This window comes from Sesamum indicum, linkage group LG9, assembly GCF_026168435.1.
Source record: "Sesamum indicum cultivar Baizhima isolate 11 linkage group LG9, ASM2616843v1, whole genome shotgun sequence".
Classification (NCBI taxonomy): domain Eukaryota; kingdom Viridiplantae; phylum Streptophyta; class Magnoliopsida; order Lamiales; family Pedaliaceae; genus Sesamum; species Sesamum indicum.
In genome coordinates this window covers 2,263,395-2,284,307 of record NC_142665.1, presented here as the reverse complement: position 1 = coordinate 2,284,307, position 20,913 = coordinate 2,263,395, and the positions used below count along the sequence as shown (strand labels likewise).

Below are 20,913 nucleotides of genomic sequence, written 5' to 3'. Positions count from 1 at the left end.
TCATGAGGATTCAACTTCACCAACTCAATTATACCGCATCTCTAATTCTCTGTTTAAACTACTATTCACCGCATGACTGTTATTGGAGCGAATTGCATGACTGAGACAGATTAGCTATCAGGCTGAGAGTGGGAGCACATCTGACTGTTGTGTCGACTCTATCTTCACGTGGGAACTGTTCTGTAAATTTTCTCCAAGTGCATCCTTTTTTGTTGTGGCCTGACTCTCCACCGAATTTGCAGACAACGGTATAATGTTGCCTCTTCATTTTCAGTACTCCTTAGTCCTTTTCTTCTTCTTCTTTGGTTCTTCATCAGTTGATGGCTTCCTTAATCTTTTTGGCCTCCCTCTCTTCTTCCCAAAATCAGGAGGTAATGGAGGGATATACCCTGTCTTTTCTCACATAGAAGCTCCATCCATAGGCATCATACAAGGCTCATATAACTTTTGTAAAAGTTTGCACTTGATAGCAAGAATGTACAAACTCCACATGATCCAACACTTGGGCACAGATAGCACTCATCTCATGTTGCACAAAATGCCACTTAACTCTTATTTTCTAGCTCCATCATAGCATGAGATCTCATAGTTGTCTTGATTGAAATACAGTCTGATGCTTTGTCCACATTCTTATCCATCATTTTCTTGATTTTAGGACAAATTTTCTTATCACCCCACCTTTTTGCTGCTCTGACTCTATTTTGCTACATTTTCACCATCAAATACTCTCTAATCTATTCTAACATGGTCAATGTTGGCTTCTCTCTTGCTTCTAATATGCTCTTATTGAAACTTTCACAAAGGTTATTCGGCGAACTATCAGACTAACAAGGTGGTTTGTGAGCATTCTAGAGCCTTCACATCCAAGTCTTCTATTTCTTTCATTGCTCTATCAAACTTAGCATTTGTAGTTGTCGTGACTACAGCCCATAAAGCTCTCTCGAAGGCTAATCCTTTAAATTCAGTTGTCTTCATATTTCTATGTAGGTGTCTCACACAAAACCTATTGTCAGCACGTGGAAACACATTCTCAAAGACCGATAACAATCCTTTTTGTTTATCAAATATAAAAGTGTAGACATCATCTCTTTCAATGCACAAGTCCTCTTTCAATCTTAATAAATGACTATGATTTAATATTTACAAGAAATCTATACTTCTACCACAGTCAAAATTGCTATAACTAAAATATTTATTATAATTATTTATTTTTAATCATTACAACTAATCATAATCAAAATATCACATCTCTTATAGTGAATGACGTATTATTATACAAAAAATCAAAGTAAAAAGTTATATATATATATCATTCATATTCAACAATATTTTACAATAACACTGAAGTCAACAAATCCCAATAAGTATATATTTATAATAAATCATTTACTGATATTTGCATTCAAATTTGGTACATTTAAATTGTACACATTAACCTTAAAAAAATATAAGTATGCGAAAATAATAATTTTGATTTCTTATAAACAACGACACATAAAACCCCATGTTATATAAATTTATGGACGTAAAGTGCAGCAGCCCTACGAGTGTCAGGATCAAACGTCTTATTTTCATTTCTCCAGTTACTTATATATTTTTAAATAATAACAACAAGATATGTCAAAATATTCTCCACTTCTCAATCATGCACTATAAATGTAATTAAGCACACATTGTGGGGTATGTTGCCACCAATAATGCTATGAATATTTTAATTTTTAATGCAAACTAGTGGTTTATGTTTTACTTTCTCGCTATTGGTTTAAATTAACACATCGCTTTCTTCACTCCGTGTAGCACTGCATGAGATTCCCATTCGACGTTCAACCATACCCAATACTTGAAATACCAAATTTACCCTTCCCCACCCCACCCCAGAAGGGGTAAGGAACTGGTATTTGAGTTTATTCTGAGTATATTCACTGAAGCTATATTTTCAATCTGATTTTTTGAAGTTCGTGAAAATATGACGGGTGTTTTTGAAAATTCTTTAAAGTGGTTGAAGGATAATATAAATATGAATACGTTTTTTGGAAATAAAAATTATTAAAAATGTGTGATCGTTATCTCATTAATGTATGAAAATATTATATACATATATATATTTTTATGTATATTGCTTATCGAGTGTGGGAATATCATAAAAAATATTTTTTATTTATTATGAGATTGAGATCTTGCAATTCAAACACACTATGAATACATGAAAGCCACAAGTTCTAAACTCTTCTCCTCTCTTTTACCCCAAAAAATCATCATTAACTTGGGGTAGTTTGTAGTAATGAGACACGTGCCCTTCTCGAGTCTTTCATTTTAGAGGTTGATGATGTAAGTAAGTGTTTCATATTAATTGTAAATGAAAAAATTTGATCGATTTATAAGTCATAAAGATCTAACGAATCGTAAATCTCGTACAAAATTATAATAAATAATATGCTGTGTAATAAAACACTAATCGAATTACAAATTGCATTAATTGATGGTGTATGTTTGACTAAATGTCCTGCTAGTATTATACATGATGAGTGAGTAAAATAAATTCGAGTTTTCTTTTTTTTTTAAAAAAAAAATGGTTGGAGTTTTGACTTGCTTTCAATCACTAAAAACTTTTATTTTATTGTATTTGAGGTTATTGTTTTTTTTAAAAAATAAAGAATAGTTGAAATTAAATCCAAAACAAAGTGAATTACTTTTTCGTACGATAAAACCAGAGGAAGACGACAAAAGAGGAGATGATAATCTGACACGCGAACTCACCGTTTGTCGCGTTTGATCAGTACTAAAACCAGCTGGCACGAGCTGCGCGCTAGATCCAAAAGCCCCCACTAAGGGACCCACTTCACGTGCAATCACGCTGCTACGTCTGGTGCAGCCACGCGGCGTTAATCAGTGTGCTTGATCGACACATGGCGGAGCTCCTTGGATGGCGCAACTGGGGACCTGAACCAGGTGAACCGCATCCCACACATGTCGCGACAAAATTTCAAAAGGCTCTTGTAAAGAGACAAAAGCGTGTGTTTTACTGAAATGCCCCCCACTAGTTCTCTTTTGTCGGTACTTGCGTTTTTAATCTACTGGGACACGTGGACGCGGAGAATTGGAGCTGCGATTTATCCCTAAAAACATTGAAAAATAATCAAAATGACGGTTAGAATGGATACAAGCACAGCGTTCAAAAATATAAATATAAAATATCAAGAATTAAGCAAGTTTTTAGGGATAGTTAATATTAACTTTTATTTCTAATCAAATACATAATAAATTATTTTTTAGTGTACAAAATTATTATTCAATAGTCTCTATTTAATATTTAACTTGTAAAATTCACAATTATCGAGATTCTTATAGTCCCTATTCTATAATTGGATTTGCTTTTATCTTTTAGATTGTTATATTTTTCCATCGTTTGATATTTATTTTTTTAGTTATTATTTATATTATTTGTGAGTTTAAATTATACCAATATTTTTGGCCCAGCAATAAATTTTATTTTATTTAAATATTTATAATAAAAAAAAAGAAAAAGCAAAAACTTGTAACTTTTATAAACTTAGTTGACATGACTTAAACTTAGATGCTAGTAAAAAAATTGTACCAACAGACCTCTGAGTCAACGCTCTCTCCTTAAAAATTGCTGTTGAATCAATTCATATATTTTGGTCAGTTTTGCAATATAAACAAACATCAGACATAACAGGTTGTTTGGCTAAATTTATTTATAAAATTTATAAACTAATACACCTTATAAGATACTTTTAAAGATTATAAAATATCATATTTTATCTTAAAAATATATGTTTAAAATATTTGAATATAATAAAATGATAGAACTTATAAGATATTATTAGTGACAAAGTTATTATTAACCTGAAATAAATTATTTTATTGTATAATATTTTAATGAATTTACATGTCCTTATCAATTTTTATTTTTTTTTTGGCTTTTAAACTTTATTTTCTAAAAGAATCGATGAATATTTTGTAATATTTTATAAATTCTCAAACATATTATAAAATTTAAAAAAAAAAAACTTGTAAGCTCACCCCACCGCCTTCTATTGTAATATGAAGGCATCAATAACAAATATAAGCTTTTTTCCTAATAATTTTTACATAAATAGAGTTGCCAAAATATTTCAAATAGTCCCTATTGCCAATATGAATTAACTTCAATTCAATTAATTTATATGTATAATTTGATTACTCTTTTTTTTTCCTGGAATTGAATGAATTATTAATTATTAAAAAACCCATAATAAATAAATGCAATATCCAGCAATGCACGAATTAAGAGAATTAATTTGGGATATATTTGATAATCTTAATATACTTATCGAGTATTATCCCTAATTTTTATCTTATTTATTGATCTTCTTAAACTGCACATCGAACTATACAATAAGTATAATTAATTACACATAATTTATTCAGATTTTGGCCTAAACTAACCTGCCAAAATTTTATTTGCTAATTAAGCAGTAGTAATTATAATAATCCAGTGGATAAAATGAAAAAGGTGACGTGGCATTTTTGTTTTGTGTTCTCGGAGGATAAAATTGTATTTCGGGGATCAGTCTGCAACTGCTGAGAAAATATACAATAAAGGCGACAGAGAGAGAAGAAAGCAGATTACAGCTTACAGAGAGAGAGAGAGGAGAGAGAGAGCCTTATCCACTCTAACCCTTTATAAAAGCAGATCAAAACCTCCATTTTTTAGTATCAAATTAACAAAACACATTCTTTCTTCATCGTTTCGTCGCACAAAGAACACACAAATACGTAGAGAAGGCAGAAGAAGTGAGGAGTAAAAGTAAAACTGTTGAATCTGAGTTTCGAGATTTGTACATATGGCGGCGTCAAAAAGCTACTTCGCTAGAGCAAACTACAGATTCCTCCCGAGCGATCAGGCCCTCACTAACGATTCAATGATCTTCGAGCTCGATGAGTCCGATGTTTGGAACTCGTCGGCCCGCTCGCAGTCGCCTGAGATGCGCAAGACGAGTTCTAGAATCACCATGAAGCCGTCGCCTGCAGCGGCGGCGAGGGGAGGAGTCGGAGGGCCGGCTTCTCTGCCGGTGAACGTCCCGGACTGGTCGAAAATACTGAAGGAAGAGTACAGGGAGAATCGGAGGAGAGACAGCGACGACGACTACGACGAGGACGAGGCCGAGGAGGAGGGGAACCGTATTCCACCGCACGAGTTTTTGGCGCGTCAAATGGCGAGGACTAGGATCGCCTCCTTCTCGGTGCACGAAGGGATTGGGAGAACCCTCAAGGGGAGAGATCTAAGCAGAGTTAGAAACGCGATTTGGCAGAAAACGGGTTTCGAGGATTGATTCATTTTTCACTTTAATTTCCAATTGACCATGAGATCTTTTTTTCTGGGTTGATTTTTGCCCTCTTTTTTTGACTTTTATCTTCTTCCTTCCCACCGTATGCTTCCCATTCTGAAAAAAAAAAAAAAAAAAAGAGAGAGAGAGAATGAGAAAAATCCTCATTTTTGACTTATTGAGGAATGATTGAGAAGAACTCCTTTCTGGGGCATGTAATTCTAACATTTTGAAGAGGAAATTGAAAAGAAAAAAAATATATATATTTATATTTTTATCAAATTTATACATAATTTCTGTTTTATTTTATTTTTCCCCTTAATGTTCATGTTCGTGTTCTGGAACTGAAATTGGAACCTGGAAGTGTGAAAAGAGGTGGCTAAAATTCCGCGTGAAGTGATGAGCGATGGGGTCCAAACTCAAAAGGGCCCATCTCGCCAGTGGGTAAAATACAAGTCTTATGGCTCCCCAAACAAGGGACAAAGTTGGTGTCCCTAATTATTGTTTGCATCCCATACACCTACACTTGCTTTTTCATTCTATGTTTTGATTATTCATGTATTTCTTTAACGACTCATCAATTATAATACTTGTTTATATTCAAATATTAAACACAGATTGATAATTATCATGTATACCTAAAGAATTTTAAATCTCTCTATGTGTATATAACATTAATTTGTTTTCTTGCATTACTTTAGGGCAAGATGGGAATGCATTGAAGATTTAAATGGGGTATATCTATACTATATTAATATTACCTTGTACGCTCATAATTGATAAAATAATTTTTATATTTTAAAATATAAAAAATTATTTATTATATACATAAAGAAATTTGGGTGGTAGATACCAAAGTGAAGTAAATAAAGGCAACTCCAAAATTAAAAGGCATAGTACTATATGGGCATAGGTGGCTTTGAATCTAGCCTTGTTTTAGTACAATGAGGGGACCTCCCACTCGCTCTCTCTCTCTCCCCCTAATGTGTGAATATTGATGGTTTCCACTTTCCAGGAAATCCACTCTATTCCATTTACTATCTTTCTTTTGGCCAATCCTTCTCACAATTTTCAACAAGGAAAGAAAATAAATAATGAACAGGTTTGACAAAATATTATATTATGAGGAAATAACAACTTATATGAATATTGTATTATACCCATGTAATATAATTGCAATAAAATTCATACTCTTCCATGTTTCACAAATGATACAACAAAACTGTTATAATTAGAATAATCTATCATCAGATTTGTCATAATATGAATAATTCATCTTTTTTAAAAATTATAGTTTGTCATGAAATCAATGATCATTGATCACCTGACAAATATCCCTGCGTGATAGTCTATTGTAGGGAGGTATTTGTCAGACAATTATTAATTTCATGCGGTATTTATACTTTTTTAAATATGAGAAGTTTTGTGGTTGTGATAAATTTTAGAAGAATCAATGAAAAATATATAAGGGATAATTACACTTCATTCTCTTGAGATTTGGTATAATTATATATATATTATTGTTATTTGATAAATTATATTTAGTACCCTTGAAGTTTGCATCCATCTAACAAATAGGTTTTTAAGTTAGTTAAAAGTCACTGAATTGTCGATATCAACGAAAAAATTGAATGAAAAGTGATATTTGTATTTGATCGATTTATTAGTGATTTATTGCAGGCCAATAAATTTATTTTGAATAAACTATCTTTATAACTGTGAATATATACATCATCACCTATATTAACGTGTAAAGATGTGTAAGAATAATTTAATTATAACAAGATTTATTTGATAAAATCAATAATATGTCAATCGTGGTAAACACGAATTTCAATCGAATTTTAATTAATATCAATAAATTCGACAAATTTTTTAATGTGGGATTTTTTTATTAGATCAAAATAAATTTTAAAAATAATAGATATAAATTCTAAAATTATAAAAAGTTCACATATAATTATATTAAATCTTAAAAAGGATGTAATTATCCCAAAAGATACATATTTTATTGGTTGAAGAGTCGCATTAAATTCATTACTAGAGTAGTGTGGCATTAAAGTTTACTTTTATAGGAAAATGACCGCACATGTAATGACAGACACCATCTCCCATTTCTGAAATTTTAGAATAAAAACAAAAAAAGTAAAAAGGACAAAATACGACGACGACAACATGTTCATCGAATAAAACCATAATTCCAATAATTAAAAAATAATAATATTCTTTTTTTAGGGAAAAAAAGAAAGGAAGGAAGTGTAGTAGTAGTGCTGGTCTTGATGGAAATGACTGAAACTGTAAAAAGGCAGAAACCGCCAATCAGTCCTTTTGATAAGATTGAGATGGAGATGATCTACACCGTCAGATTTAAATCCGGTGGGGCCCCTGAACGCGACGTTTAGTTGACTGTTATTGTCATTGGGCAGCAGTTGCGTTTTGGGCGAGGTCGCCCGTCGTTTTCGTACACTTCTCTCCGTCCCCATCTCGCTTTATTGTGATTGACACTAACGGCGTCATGAACTTTGTTTTCATTTACAGGATGATGTCCATCCCGTTGTAACGCCAATACATGATATCCGTTGTAAACATTAAAAAAAGGAAAAAGGTTACTTACATATAAATTTTTTAAGAATAAAAAAAAATATTTTTAAAGAAATTTTTGATATTATACTCACATCATTTTCAAAAATTTACTATTTATTTTTAATTCTCGTTCGTTTGAATTTAGGCAAAAAATACAGACATTAACAAAAAAATATTTTCAATTTTATCCTTCATTTAATATTTTTATGTAATAATTTTCTAATTATATTGCAAAAATATAATGACATTGAACCCTACTCCAAATATATGTTATATTTATCATTTTATAAGTACAAATATATTAGATTATGGGTAAAATTAAAAAATTAGATAAATTTATTTATTAGCATCAACATTTTCAATTTAAATATTAACGAAAGGGCATTAGCTATAAAACAAAAATTTTCAAAGGTAGTATAACTATGATTTCAAAACTTATTCTGAAAAAAGTGTAATTTCATATTTTCGAGAGGGTGTAAGTGAAATTAACCCCAAACAATATAAAATTGAGATTTTTTTAAAATAAAAAAACTAGAAAGCTTGATATCTAGATATAAATTTAATGTTCACCGATTTGTTGATATTGGACACCCTCTATTGTGGCAATGTGGCCCTAGGATTATTTTCTGGATGAATTGCATCCACATCTCATAAAATTAGATCTAACTATGTAAATATTTTTTTTCTAAATATGTGAAAACTAAAGGTACATTGTTAAAACTGTAACTGAAATTGTTATTTCCATAGAATCTTCTTACATACGCAGAAAATTACATCAACACTCTTGAGCTAAATTACGCTGAAGTGACGTATTTGGAGTTTTTCAAAAGAGAGATTGAATGTTTGTGCAATTAAACTTAATTTCAGGAAGTATCAATGTAATTTAACCTTATTTTTTCATTTAACATGTCTTAATATAGAGTTATTGATGTATTGAACTGAATATATATATAATTATTTGTATATACTGAATAATAAAAATAATTGTTTATATTATTAAAAAAGAGAAAAAAGTTGTGTTGGAGGGGAACAAATAATTTCCAAACCCTACCATACTTGCATTAATTATAGAGTAACATGTGGAGGTGGCCCAAATTTTAGCTGGAAGTGATAGCGTTTGATCATGTTTAATAATGAGGTTTCTTGCCAATCTTGTTGAGATTTAGGGACAACTTGCCAATAATTTGGTGTTATAACATCAAGAATAAACCCATCAAAGACACCATTCAAATTATTGTTTTTTTTTTTTAAATAAATCGATTACAATCATTAATATCAAATATTCATATACAGCAACAACAACTGACAACTATAACAATCATATACTAATTATTAATATCAAATCTAATCAACAACTTGTTATCGAATTAGATAAACGTTTATTATTAAAGTAGAATAAAATCTCACGCATGTGTAAAGTTGGAACTCTCAACCTTAAAATAATAATGAGGCCTTAGCTTATCCAATTAAAAGTTTGATATATATAAAGATGAGAAGTGGGCTACTCCCCTGATGATGTTGTTCGGACAAACAAACATTTTGATCTATGACTCTATATATGTGAGTTGGCCCTCCATGTCTCAAACAATTACATACTACTTTAGAACAATATTCGAGTGTATAAAAATTATACTACATCATTTAAGTTAAATTTTAAAAACTCAAGAGTTTCAAAATCGAACAATTGCTAGTTAGAAATATTGTAGGTTTTTTATCTAATTTTATAACAATGTATGGTGTTTCTCTATTTTATAACTTGAGTTTGAACCCAAGTTTGTCTCAACCTCTCGACAAGAAGAGTGATGCCAACTTAACCAATTGATTGATAATTCTTATTTATTATTGATGCATTTAAGTTTAGAGTTTTTTTTCTTACAAGACAATTTATGATTGAAAAACATCAAAACTCGAGCTTTTTATCCTTAATTGATAGTAAAAATATCTATATATTAATAGTATCGAGAATTTATAATTATATTTCAATTTCCCCATTTAAATCAGACCCGACTGCACCTCCTTGGCCACGTCGATGTCTTTGTGAAAGGGGAATTTGGAAACGACGACTTTTGGCAATGCCAAAAGCCGTTTTTGGAGATTCTCGTGTTTGTGGCTGAGCTAATTAAAGGTGCCAATCAATAAACAAAATAGTGATATAAAACAAATAATGCTTCTTTCTCAAGCTATAAGCTAATAGCCTATATATACATTTGCCCTAACGCATAGTTATCTGATGTAAAGGCATTGACAACAACTTGAGGATATTATTGAATTACGATTTCTCTGTATAAAATTGCAACATCCAGTTAATCGTGTTATTTGTTTAAGTTTTTGCACTTTTCATTCAAATTTTCAGTTGTTCTATAATGAATCAAATTTCTGAATGGTTGTATTTGAACATATTTTCGTCTATTTATTTAAATCAAAATACGAAAATTGTACTTATCTCGAATTAACTAATAAATCTGCATAAGACCCAAATGTGGCCTGGATTTATTAGCTTGAAAATGTAGAGCCCAAATTTGTGTGTACTTTAATTTAAAATTTAATTATTAGCCAATTTATTTAAAATTTTAATTTATTGATGTCAACAATCACAGTAATAACTCTCACACCTTTAATAAGGATAAATATTGTGTATGAATTGTCACTATTGAAATTAGAGACAAATAACTCAATAAAAAGTTGTTACTTTAAATGACTCATCATAAATGTAATTGAACTTTTATGAGAATAAATATAATTAGAGATAATTATACTCCCCTCTCTTGATGTTTGGAGTAATTACATGTAAACTCTTTGTGATTTGAAAAATTACATCTAATATCCATGAGGTTTGCTTTTATTTAACAAATAAGTCATCCCATTAATCAAAATTCACTGAATTTGCTAATACGAATAAAAAAAAAGAATAAAAATTAAAATTTATATTCGATTGACTTATTGCAGACGAAATAATTTTTTCGAACTAAACTACCCTTATAATTGTGAAGATATACCTCCTCACATGTATTAACCCGTGAAGACGTATGAGAGTAATTTAGTTATAAAAAAATTCAATTGACCTACAATAATTTAGTAATAAGTCAATTGGAGGTAAATATAATTTTCTGTTCATTTTTTTATTAATATCAGTAAATTAGTTGAATTTTAACTAACGAATGGACTTATCTGTTAGACAGAGGCAAACCTTAAGGATGTTAGATGTAATTTTTAAATTACAATAAATTTACGTGCAATTACACTAAACCTCAGGATAAGAAGATATAATTATCGCATATAATTATGTATTATCTACTTGTCATCTATGACGACTTACATTAACATAAAACTGAAAAAAAATAAAACAAAAAAAAAAAGAAAATAGTGACAACATAGGTCATAATTTTAGGATTGTTATTTAAACATATTTATCTGTACTAATAAAAAAAATACATTTAGTCTCACAAACGGTTGTTTGAGAGACCACTAGACTAATCTTTTTGTTGTATACTCTTATGTTGATTTTTATTTATTTATTTATTTTAAAAATTTTAATATATAAATTTATATATTTAATTTTTATTTATAATATATTTAAAGTATAAAAAATTATTTATTATATATTTATACTCAAGACCTGCGTAGTACGATATTAAAAAAGACAATCACATGGCTTAATAATAACACCTTATCTATGTTAAAGGTATGTTATCGAGAAATTTGATTTTGGGCTCACAATTTTAAAGTCTAGAGTTTGTATTGGTCTCAGATGAAAATAGTGGGCATTGAAACGCCCAATAAGATTGGGATAGTGGTGGCTATTTTGGGTGCAACCCCAACCTATAGCTAGATTTGGGTTGGGTCTGTATTAAGGTAATTAAAATAGTTCTAAGTGTGCTGGATATAATTAAGGGAAAATTACACCTCTTTCGCTTAAAGTTTGGTGTAATTATACATAAACTCTTTGTAATTGAAAAATTATATCTAACACTTTTGAGTTTTGCTTTCGTCTAACAAATAAATCAATTCGTTAGTGAAAATTTACTAAATTTGTTGATACTAATTAGAAAACTTAATGAAAATTGATATCTACCCTTGATTGGTATATTACTGATATATTGTAGGTCAAATAATCTTTTTGGACTAAACTATCCTTATAACAGCGAAATATACCTCCTTACATGCATTAATGCGTGAAGACGTATGAGGGTAATTTGGTCATAAGAAGATGTATTTGACATGTAAAAAAGTAAACTGAGGTAAATATATACTTTTTTTGTTAACGTCAACAAGTTCGGTGAATTTTATCTAACGAATGGACTTATTTATTAGATGAAAGCAAACATCAGGAGTGTTATATATAATTTCTTAAATCATAGGGGGTCTATATGTAATTACACCAAATCTCATGGGAGGAGAGTGTAATTATCTTTATAATTAAAGTTTATTGATAATGGATCCTATAATTGAATTATTTAAATTTACAGATAATTGTATTTTAAAAATTTTAAAATATTAAAATATAAATTAATTAGTATTTTCCTCTATATTGGGCTACGATACTTTTCAATAAGTAAATAAAATGAATAAGTATTTTTGAATAAATAAAAATAATAATTAGTTTTTTTTTGATAAATCGAGATTTTAATATATGTTACTAACTATTTCCATATTTTGAATTTTATTTTTTAGAAGAAACAGATTCACCAAAATATATATAGCGAGTAAAACTTTAGTATATAGATCTTTTCCGTTATTATAAGCAATGGTTTTTTCATTATCTGAAAATTTGAAATTTCTATAAATTAAAAATTGCGATTTGGAGGCTCTGGACCTCATTTATTTAGACCAGAACCACTCTGGATTCAACGAACTCAGGCATTACACGGATCCGGTTCAACCCGAATGTTGGTCCATGTTGATAATCTTTATGGGCCGTTAGCCCAAAATTAATAAACTTTTGGACCCATTTGAAGATTCACAAAAAGCGCATATCAGTTATTTGGCCCATTTTGTATCGTCGTGCCACCTGAAACCCAAAGCCCACCACCTACTGGTCAAACATACGCCGTCGTCATGTGATTTCTTTCCTCTCTTTCAGTTTCAGCCACCCCTGGCCCTGACTGGTAGATGCCACCAGTAAACTTCCATTTTTTGGTTGGGGTTTTTTGATTAAACTCTAATTTCTCCGTAGCCCGCAAATCCAATTTCCCTTTTGGGGTTTGTTATTGTGCTTTGTGATAAACAATGCCCTCCAATTCGAATTCTTCGTCCTCCAGTTCTTCCTCCGACAACGATGATCGAAACCCTAATTCTAACCCGGACCCGAGCCCCAATCCGAAGCCTAACGTGAAACCGGTTTCGATTGACCAGTCGCTCGACGCCATTGAGAATCAATTGGCCTCAATCTCGATGTCATCGCGTTCCCCGACTGCGACTGTGGATGATGAAGAGGAAGTGGGAGAAGAAGAAGGGCAACCGGTGGAGCAGCTGAAAATCACAAATGGATCATTGAGTGAAGAGATTGGAGAGGAAGGAGTAACTGATTCCATCGAAGATGAGCATATTGCGAGTAGTTCGATGGCTGAGTCATCGGGGGTGATTAAAGAGAGCCCTCCATTTGTGTGGAGGAATAATTTGGAGGCACATGATGTTGAGCGGCCGTTGAGTCCGAGCAGCAGCGGTTATGCTGGTGAGATGGGCAGCACCAGTGGCGGTGATGAAATCATTGATGATGACGAAGATGGGAATGAGATTCGTGAGGTCGGAAATGATGGGGTTTTGGGGTCCCATGAACAGAGGATTTCCGGGAAACGCCACCGAGATGAGGTTAGTTGGATGAGAATTGTTAGTATTTTCACTTGAAAATGGGGTTTCTAGGAGTGATTGTGTGAGTTGAAAATGTGTGCTTGTTTGTTATTGCAATGTAGGATTAAGTAAGTATCTGCGCCTCTTTTGCCTGATAATAAGCTTTAGCTAGTTAACATGTAGACGGATTGGTACTTTATGTTCTGCGATATCTGCGCTTATAGGTTGTTGGGTAAATTAATGAACTGCAGGATGATGCTTCAGTTTCTTGGAGGAAAAGGAAGAAACACTTCTTTATTTTGAGTCACTCTGGAAAACCCATATATTCAAGGTGTGTTAACTTTGTGGAAGATTCTGTTATAACATTAAACTTGTAACTTCTCCACTGAATTCGTTGCTGTGAGCTTAATTGTATCTCTTAAGTTTCTGCACTATTTTGTACATTTGGTTGCATTGTCTCATTTAATTTTACTATCGAATTTGTAGATATGGGGATGAACACAAGCTAGCTGGATTCTCTGCGACTTTGCAAGCCATAATTTCTTTTGTTGAAAATGGGTGTGTTACCTTTGCCAGCCATTCAATTTCTTTATTGCTTATAATCACATTGATTGTATGTCCTTTACTGGTTTATTGATATTTTTTCCAGGAGAGACCGGGTCAAATTGGTGAGAGCTGGCAAACACCAGGTTAGTATGCCTCCTTCTCATTGAACTCACAAATATCTATAAAGCTGCATGTCAACCTTTTCATTTAGTACTTGTTGTTTACTGCTTCTTCCTAGTTGAACTTAAGGAGCTGCAAATGATGGGTTATATGACATAAGAGAATAAGCTGTTGACTATATCGCGGGTACCATCTTGGCCTGTATTTTATGTATGATTGTTTTAGCCGGAGTAAGCTCCACTTTTCTTTCTTTCACAACTATCTGGAAGGAAAAAAAAAATATCTGATTACAGATATTTATTCTCTGTGTCTGAGGAATTTGATTATGGTCAATGAAACCACAGAGAGACAGTTCTTGAAGTTTTTGAAGAGGTCTTCATGAAACGTATAGTACCTTGTACAGTTTAGATACGTAAGTATTAATACTTCAAACTATACCTCAGTTTCGGAATACTAAGAACAAAGCATTTGTTTTGTGATGCAAAACTTGACAAAGCTGGTCAAGTGCTGCTCAGTTACTATAAACACCAATACTTTAAATAGAGTATTTGAATGTCCCAAGGCAGTTTGGGTGTTCATGGTACGGACCAGCCATCACTTTGTGATTAAGGTTTATGAGCAGAATGAATTGTTTAAATTTATGAAAATTGCCAGCAAAGTGTTAGCCAATGAAAGAGAATTGAAACGTGGCCATCAAACTTCAAAAAGTTGAAATTGCGTCATGCAGTTCTACTTTACTAAATATCTGAAAGTTACCTTAATACCCTTCTAAACTCTTTTATATCCTAAAAACTATTCAATATTGAGGACTCCTTGCAAACTAAACTTTCTAGAAGTCCGCTTGTTCTTGAGTCCTTTCTTTTCCTCACCATCTCCAGAAACTTTGACATGAGAACTTATGTGCTCACCTTTTCTATATTAATGGAATGTAGTTTATGTAGCTTTTGCTTCTAAATCCCATACTTAAATTAATGTGGAATTTTGTGTTTCAGGTTGTTTTTCTTGTGAAAGGACCTATTTACTTGGTCTGTATAAGTTGCACAGAAGAGCCTTATGAATCATTAAGAGGACAGCTTGAGCTCCTCTATGGTCAGGTCAGTTGAGAGTAATGGATTTACTTGTTGTATTGGGCTTATAACTGCCTGCTGGTCGCTTTTTGCGTCTTCAATATCAGTCGATTATTATAAGTTACCCTTTTCCTTATATATGAGTTTTTATCTCAATGCAGATGATTCTTATCCTAACAAAATCCGTGAATCGATGTTTTGAGAAGAATCCAAAATTTGATATGACATCACTGCTTGGAGGAACTGATGCTGTCTTCTCCTCGCTCATTCATTCGTTCAGTTGGTATTTTTATATTCCTTAGTCTGTTAAGATAATTTGGAGTCACATAAGTTGCTCCAGAAAGGGGAAAAAGGTGTAACTCTTGTTTTTCTATAATGTTGTCCGAAGAAATATTTTGCAATGAGTTCATTATACAATTTATTTTCAAACTCAGTTTCTCAGAGTATGTAAGGTAATTGCTAAAAGAAGCTCTGGTGGACACGCTCCTGTAACATTCACTGTCAAGGAAATGATTTAATAAAGCCTAAGTTACTAAGTTTCAGTCATGTCAAAACTAAAAGATAAGGTATATACTACATAGGAATGTCGGTTATGATGAAAATCTGAAAACTTGTGCCTGGTGCTCAGTCACCAATAAGTTGCTCCTTCTTGGCACGAAGGAGCAGAAGCCTCTTTGAACTTTTCTCAACGAATAGATGACTTACCGTTCAGTTTAACAACATTGTTTATTAGACATTTAAGTAAGTCAATTTTTAAGAACTATTAGAAGCATCTTGTTGATTTAGAAATTTTAAAACCAATATCAAAATTTTCAACTATTATTTCTTGATTTATTTGTTTTAGAAATTACAAGAACTTTGTCAAGTTAAACCCTATAGAATTGAACTTATGATTGCTTTTGAGTCTAAGACAATTTCTCCAGTTAGTGGTGTAATCCTCGTAAAGATTAATAATCTCTCATCTCAACACCAATTGTTAACTGAGTTATGTTATACTGCTCTAATTGTAGGAATCCTGCCACTTTTCTTCATGCCTACTCGTGTCTTCCCCTTGCTTATGCCACGCGTCAAGCTGCAGGTGCCATCTTGCATGATATAGCTGGTTCAGGGATCCTGTTTGCACTTTTAATGTGTAAACACAAAGTAAGTTTTTGGTCTTTGCTGTTATTTTGAAGGTTAAAGATTCCACAAAACTGAGTACCTGTAATAACCATGGGTGGAGGCAGAAAATCTTCGTTGGGGTCAATGATTAGTTAACATTACTTATACTATGCATATTAGGCTATAAAGATACCACCCCTCAATACCACTTTTGTACTCTCCTTTAATAAGTTTTTGATTCTAGAATAACAGCATATTTGAAATGTTTTTATCATTTGATTTAATGCTTTCCATTCAGGCTCACACCTCTACACTTTTTTCTCTTAGAAATTTCAGTGTGTAAAAAAGGGTAGATTCCACTAATACACGAAAAAGAGGAGCATATATATGTAGGGGTTTCCTAAACCCTTTGGGTTCCATTGAATCCGCTGGATATGACTACCTCCTCCCTTTGCAGTAACGAGGTTGTCGATCATTAACATCTTAGGTTGAAATGCAATGCAGGTTATCAGTCTTGTTGGTGCGCAAAAAGCGTCTCTTCATCCGGACGATATACTATTACTCTCCAATTTTATTATGTCCTCTGAATCTTTTAGGTAAGTTGAGTTTGTTTTCCACATTCTATTTGTCATCTTTATTTCATGAACAAAGATAGAGAGATGCGAGTCAACATATTTTGTCAGAATATGTTGAAAGTATATGCACACAGAATAGGGTATGTAATAGTTGAGTAGCGTACATGATAGGCTACCCTGTCTAGCGTGTCAGCTGCTTTACAAGTAGGAGTAGGACGATGATCCAAAATGCTATGCTTTTGATTGTTCTCACATGGATGGAATTGTAGGCTAGAAATGTCCAAAAAAGATGATTGTGCTCTATTTTCCAACATATGATTTGGATACTATTTTGGGATCTCTTTATTCATTTACCAAATTTCATTTGTAAATTATATTGCAATTTGAGTTTATTATTACGTGGAGGTACTGAAAGCATATTCCAGAACTTACATATTGAACTAAATTACTAAGTAGCAGACTATGCATACCTTACTTGCACTTCAGATTTTGATAGGTAACTGATCATGGTGGAGGATAATGGAAAAGCGACCATTTTCTGTTGTAACTGATCATGGTGGAGGATAATGGAAAAGCGACCATTTTCTGTTGTTTAATGCTTATGAAGATAGGAAGCATAGGGTTAGACAGAAGAGGAAGAATCAACCTGTAGCAGACTCAAGATGAACTTTAAACGTCTATTTTAGGGGGTTGAGGAGTAACAAAGATGAATCCCAGATGCCATATCCAAGAAGGCCAAGTCTTTTAAGGAGCATTGACACCTTGAGTGCTAGAGGTTCCATTTGCTCTCAACATGTCAAAGAATATTGTGATTAAATATTTACTCATCTAAAACATACTTAAATTTCTCATGCACTAAGCTCTTGATGAGGTTTGATGTATTCCTTCCATTAGAGAACTGATTATTATTCCAGCCTCCATTTCTGTGGACCATTGACCGCAATCTAATTGGTGACATTGGCCTGAGTTGAAGATTTTGTTGAACTCCATGGCAGGCAAACATAATACAACTCCCTTGGGAAAAGGTTATAAAAGAGAGAATTTATCAGTCCATGATCCTAGGATTAGATAAGTGTTTATCAGGAAGTTATTGGTAAACAACATAGATTAACTTTTTCCTCAAAAGACACAGGAGATTTTCCCCCATAAATGAGCTGATCCAGGATTTTTCCTTACATGCTATTTAATTTCATGCAGGACATCAGAATCTTTCTCGCCAATTTGCCTGCCAAGATTCAATCCCATGGCATTTCTTTATGCTTATGTGCATTACTTTGATGTAAGTAACACTTAAATTTGGAAAAACAAATTTCTGAAAAATATTTAGCATGTCTGTTAAGAATTTATCTCATCAGTAGGCATTTAAATTGTGTCGGATTGCAGAAATTGCTGAAAATTGATTATTTGGACTTCCTGACTTTTAATTTCATTGTTTACTTTACATGTTTATGTCAATTTATCAGTCATGACAAATTACTGAATCCGATAACAGATGGATACATACCTGGTCCTGCTCACCACAAGTTCAGATGCCTTTTATCATTTAAAAGACAGCAGGTAAAATTGTGTTAATTCCTATGCATTGAGACACGCTAGTTGTTTGCTGAAATTGGTACATCTTATAGGATTCGAATTGAATCTGTACTTTTGAAGTCAAATGTACTAAGCGAAGTTCAAAGGTCCTTGGTGGATGGCGGCATGCATATAGAGGATTTACCTGTTGATCCCATTTCTCGTGCTGGAACTGTGTCTTCTCATCTAGGTCAGCCAAGAGCGGCAACAGATTTCCCAGGGAGACTTGGAGATGCATTTGTTGGAATTGGGGGTCCTGCTGGACTATGGCATTTCATTTATAGGAGTATTTCTCTTGATCAATATGTATCATCTGAATTTTCATCACCAATCAACAGCTTGAAACAGCAAAAGAGGTAACTAAAATAATGTTGGTTGCAACTGTAGGGCACGGCTGTCCATCATAAAGGACTTCAATGAACTATTTAGCACTGGACTGTACTAATGGCTCCTTGTTTTGCAGATTATATAGGGCCTACCAAAGACTTTATGCATCCATGCATGACGGAAATGGACCTCACAAAACACAGTTTAGAAGAGATGAAAATTATGGTAAATCCTTCTCATTCTACCTAATGCTTCTTCTTGTGGAGTTTTTTTATGTTCTTTATATTGACAGAAGTAAGAACCAGTACTTACCAGTAGCTCTTAATTGGCTACTACGTTTGACAATTTTGGCATTGTTTTATCCCATAGAAGACATTGATTTGGTGTGGTTATTTAGAGACAGAAACTATTGACTTCATACATAGTAATCTATCTAGACTTTCTTGGATCTGTTTATACTGAAGCTGACATCTAATGTTGCTACTTAATTTGTTGTTAATTAATCTGGATCTTTCATGCTTTCCATCTCGCTGACTAAATGTTTTTCTTAGGCTTTGTTTTCTTGTTTTACTAACTATTTAGTGAATAAGTTTGATTCCTGGTTGTGAAGTTTCTAACTAGTCTGTTGAATCACAGTGCTACTTTGCTGGGTCACACAAGATTTCGAACTGTATGCAGCTTTTGATCCGCTTGCAGACAAGGTTTGAATTTGATCATGCTAATCTACTTTACTGTTCCATTCATACCAAACATGCATCAAAATTACTTCTCTTTCCAAGATTGTTGTGCAGTCAAGTTGTTCAAGTTAAGACTTGACTCAGGCGCAACTTGATCTATTTTTGGTGGTTTAGATTAACAATGATTTTTCTTGTGTGGTTACCTATGGCTTCTCAAGTGGTACATTCTTTGCTCTCGTATGTTTGTCCTTTTTTCCTCATGCATGATAAGTAATAGCTTGCTGTAAAATACCAGAGACCGACAATTATCTGCGTGAGCTTGGAAAGCTTATTATCATCCCATCTTCTGTGACTTCTCAGATTTTATTTTTTCATAACAATCTTTCCGGAGTCACTTCACTGCTTTACATCCTGCTGTTCTAAGATACTCTTTCTAATGTTGTACGAATATTATCTTTTTAAAGGATTAGTTCTGTGGTCATGTTCCTCCTTTGGCTCGTTAAGAACAGCTGAAAAACATCTGAAAGGCCTAACTTCAATAAATGCGGCTCTTTATGTACTAAGCATTCTCATCTTTGCTGAGTATGGTAAATTCATTTTTGCAGGCTCTTGCTATAAAAGTATGCAATCGGGTTTGTCAATGGGTGAAAGATGTAGAAAATGAAATTTTCTTGTTGGGAGCAAGTCCTTTTTCGTGGTAATGCTCACAATTATCTGTATACTGGCGTGTATTTTAGTCTTTTTCTCCTAATTGTTACTGCAGTTTTGTCGCCAATGAAATCTTGCCTAATTTTTTGAAGGGCTCTATTTGTGCATGGTTGTATTCTACTAGTTAAGCTCAAATACACATTGTAGCATTTCGATTTCCAGATCACCTATAAGCATTTGTATCAATCAACCGCTCTTTAGGGATTTCCTTTTTCATTTTTCGGTATCATTCAGAGGACTTGAGAAGTTACTACTGTGGTCGTCTGTGAAGTATTCTTTACCATATGTTTGAAATCACATCTTGTTAATATTTTCGAATTGAAACTAATTAAATGATGTGTGATGATAAGGGTGCACAAAGAATGTTTGGGTGAGCTTATAGGATTAAGGAAAGTGTATAGTAAAATTTTTAGAGAAGAAGTTTACAAGAATAAAAAATAAACTGTAATGAGCTTTTATATAAATATGAAAGAAAAAGAATTCTCAATTTACTTTTGGAATATCAATAAACCTTTTGATA

General features: G+C 32.5%; 2 protein-coding genes across 2 annotated transcripts; both read left to right on the top strand.

Annotated features, from left to right (window-relative positions):
• Positions 1-4,629: 4,629 nt before the first annotated feature.
• LOC105170296 (protein S40-4) lies at positions 4,630-5,612 on the top strand. The gene has a single exon (XM_011090994.3). The coding sequence runs from the start codon at positions 4,848-4,850 to the stop codon at positions 5,334-5,336; it is 489 nt and encodes a 162-aa protein (XP_011089296.2). The 5' UTR covers positions 4,630-4,847; the 3' UTR covers positions 5,337-5,612.
• A 7,337-nt stretch (positions 5,613-12,949) lies between these two features.
• LOC105170295 (SAND family protein) lies at positions 12,950-20,579 on the top strand. The gene is made up of 14 exons (XM_011090993.3): positions 12,950-13,721; positions 13,952-14,031; positions 14,187-14,258; positions 14,350-14,389; positions 15,359-15,460; positions 15,595-15,716; positions 16,444-16,576; positions 17,039-17,130; positions 18,307-18,388; positions 18,602-18,666; positions 18,735-19,037; positions 19,145-19,233; positions 19,645-19,709; positions 20,291-20,579. The coding sequence occupies exons 1-14, from the start codon at positions 13,140-13,142 to the stop codon at positions 20,384-20,386; spliced, it is 1,923 nt and encodes a 640-aa protein (XP_011089295.2). The 5' UTR covers positions 12,950-13,139; the 3' UTR covers positions 20,387-20,579.
• The last annotated feature ends 334 nt before the right edge of the window (positions 20,580-20,913 follow it).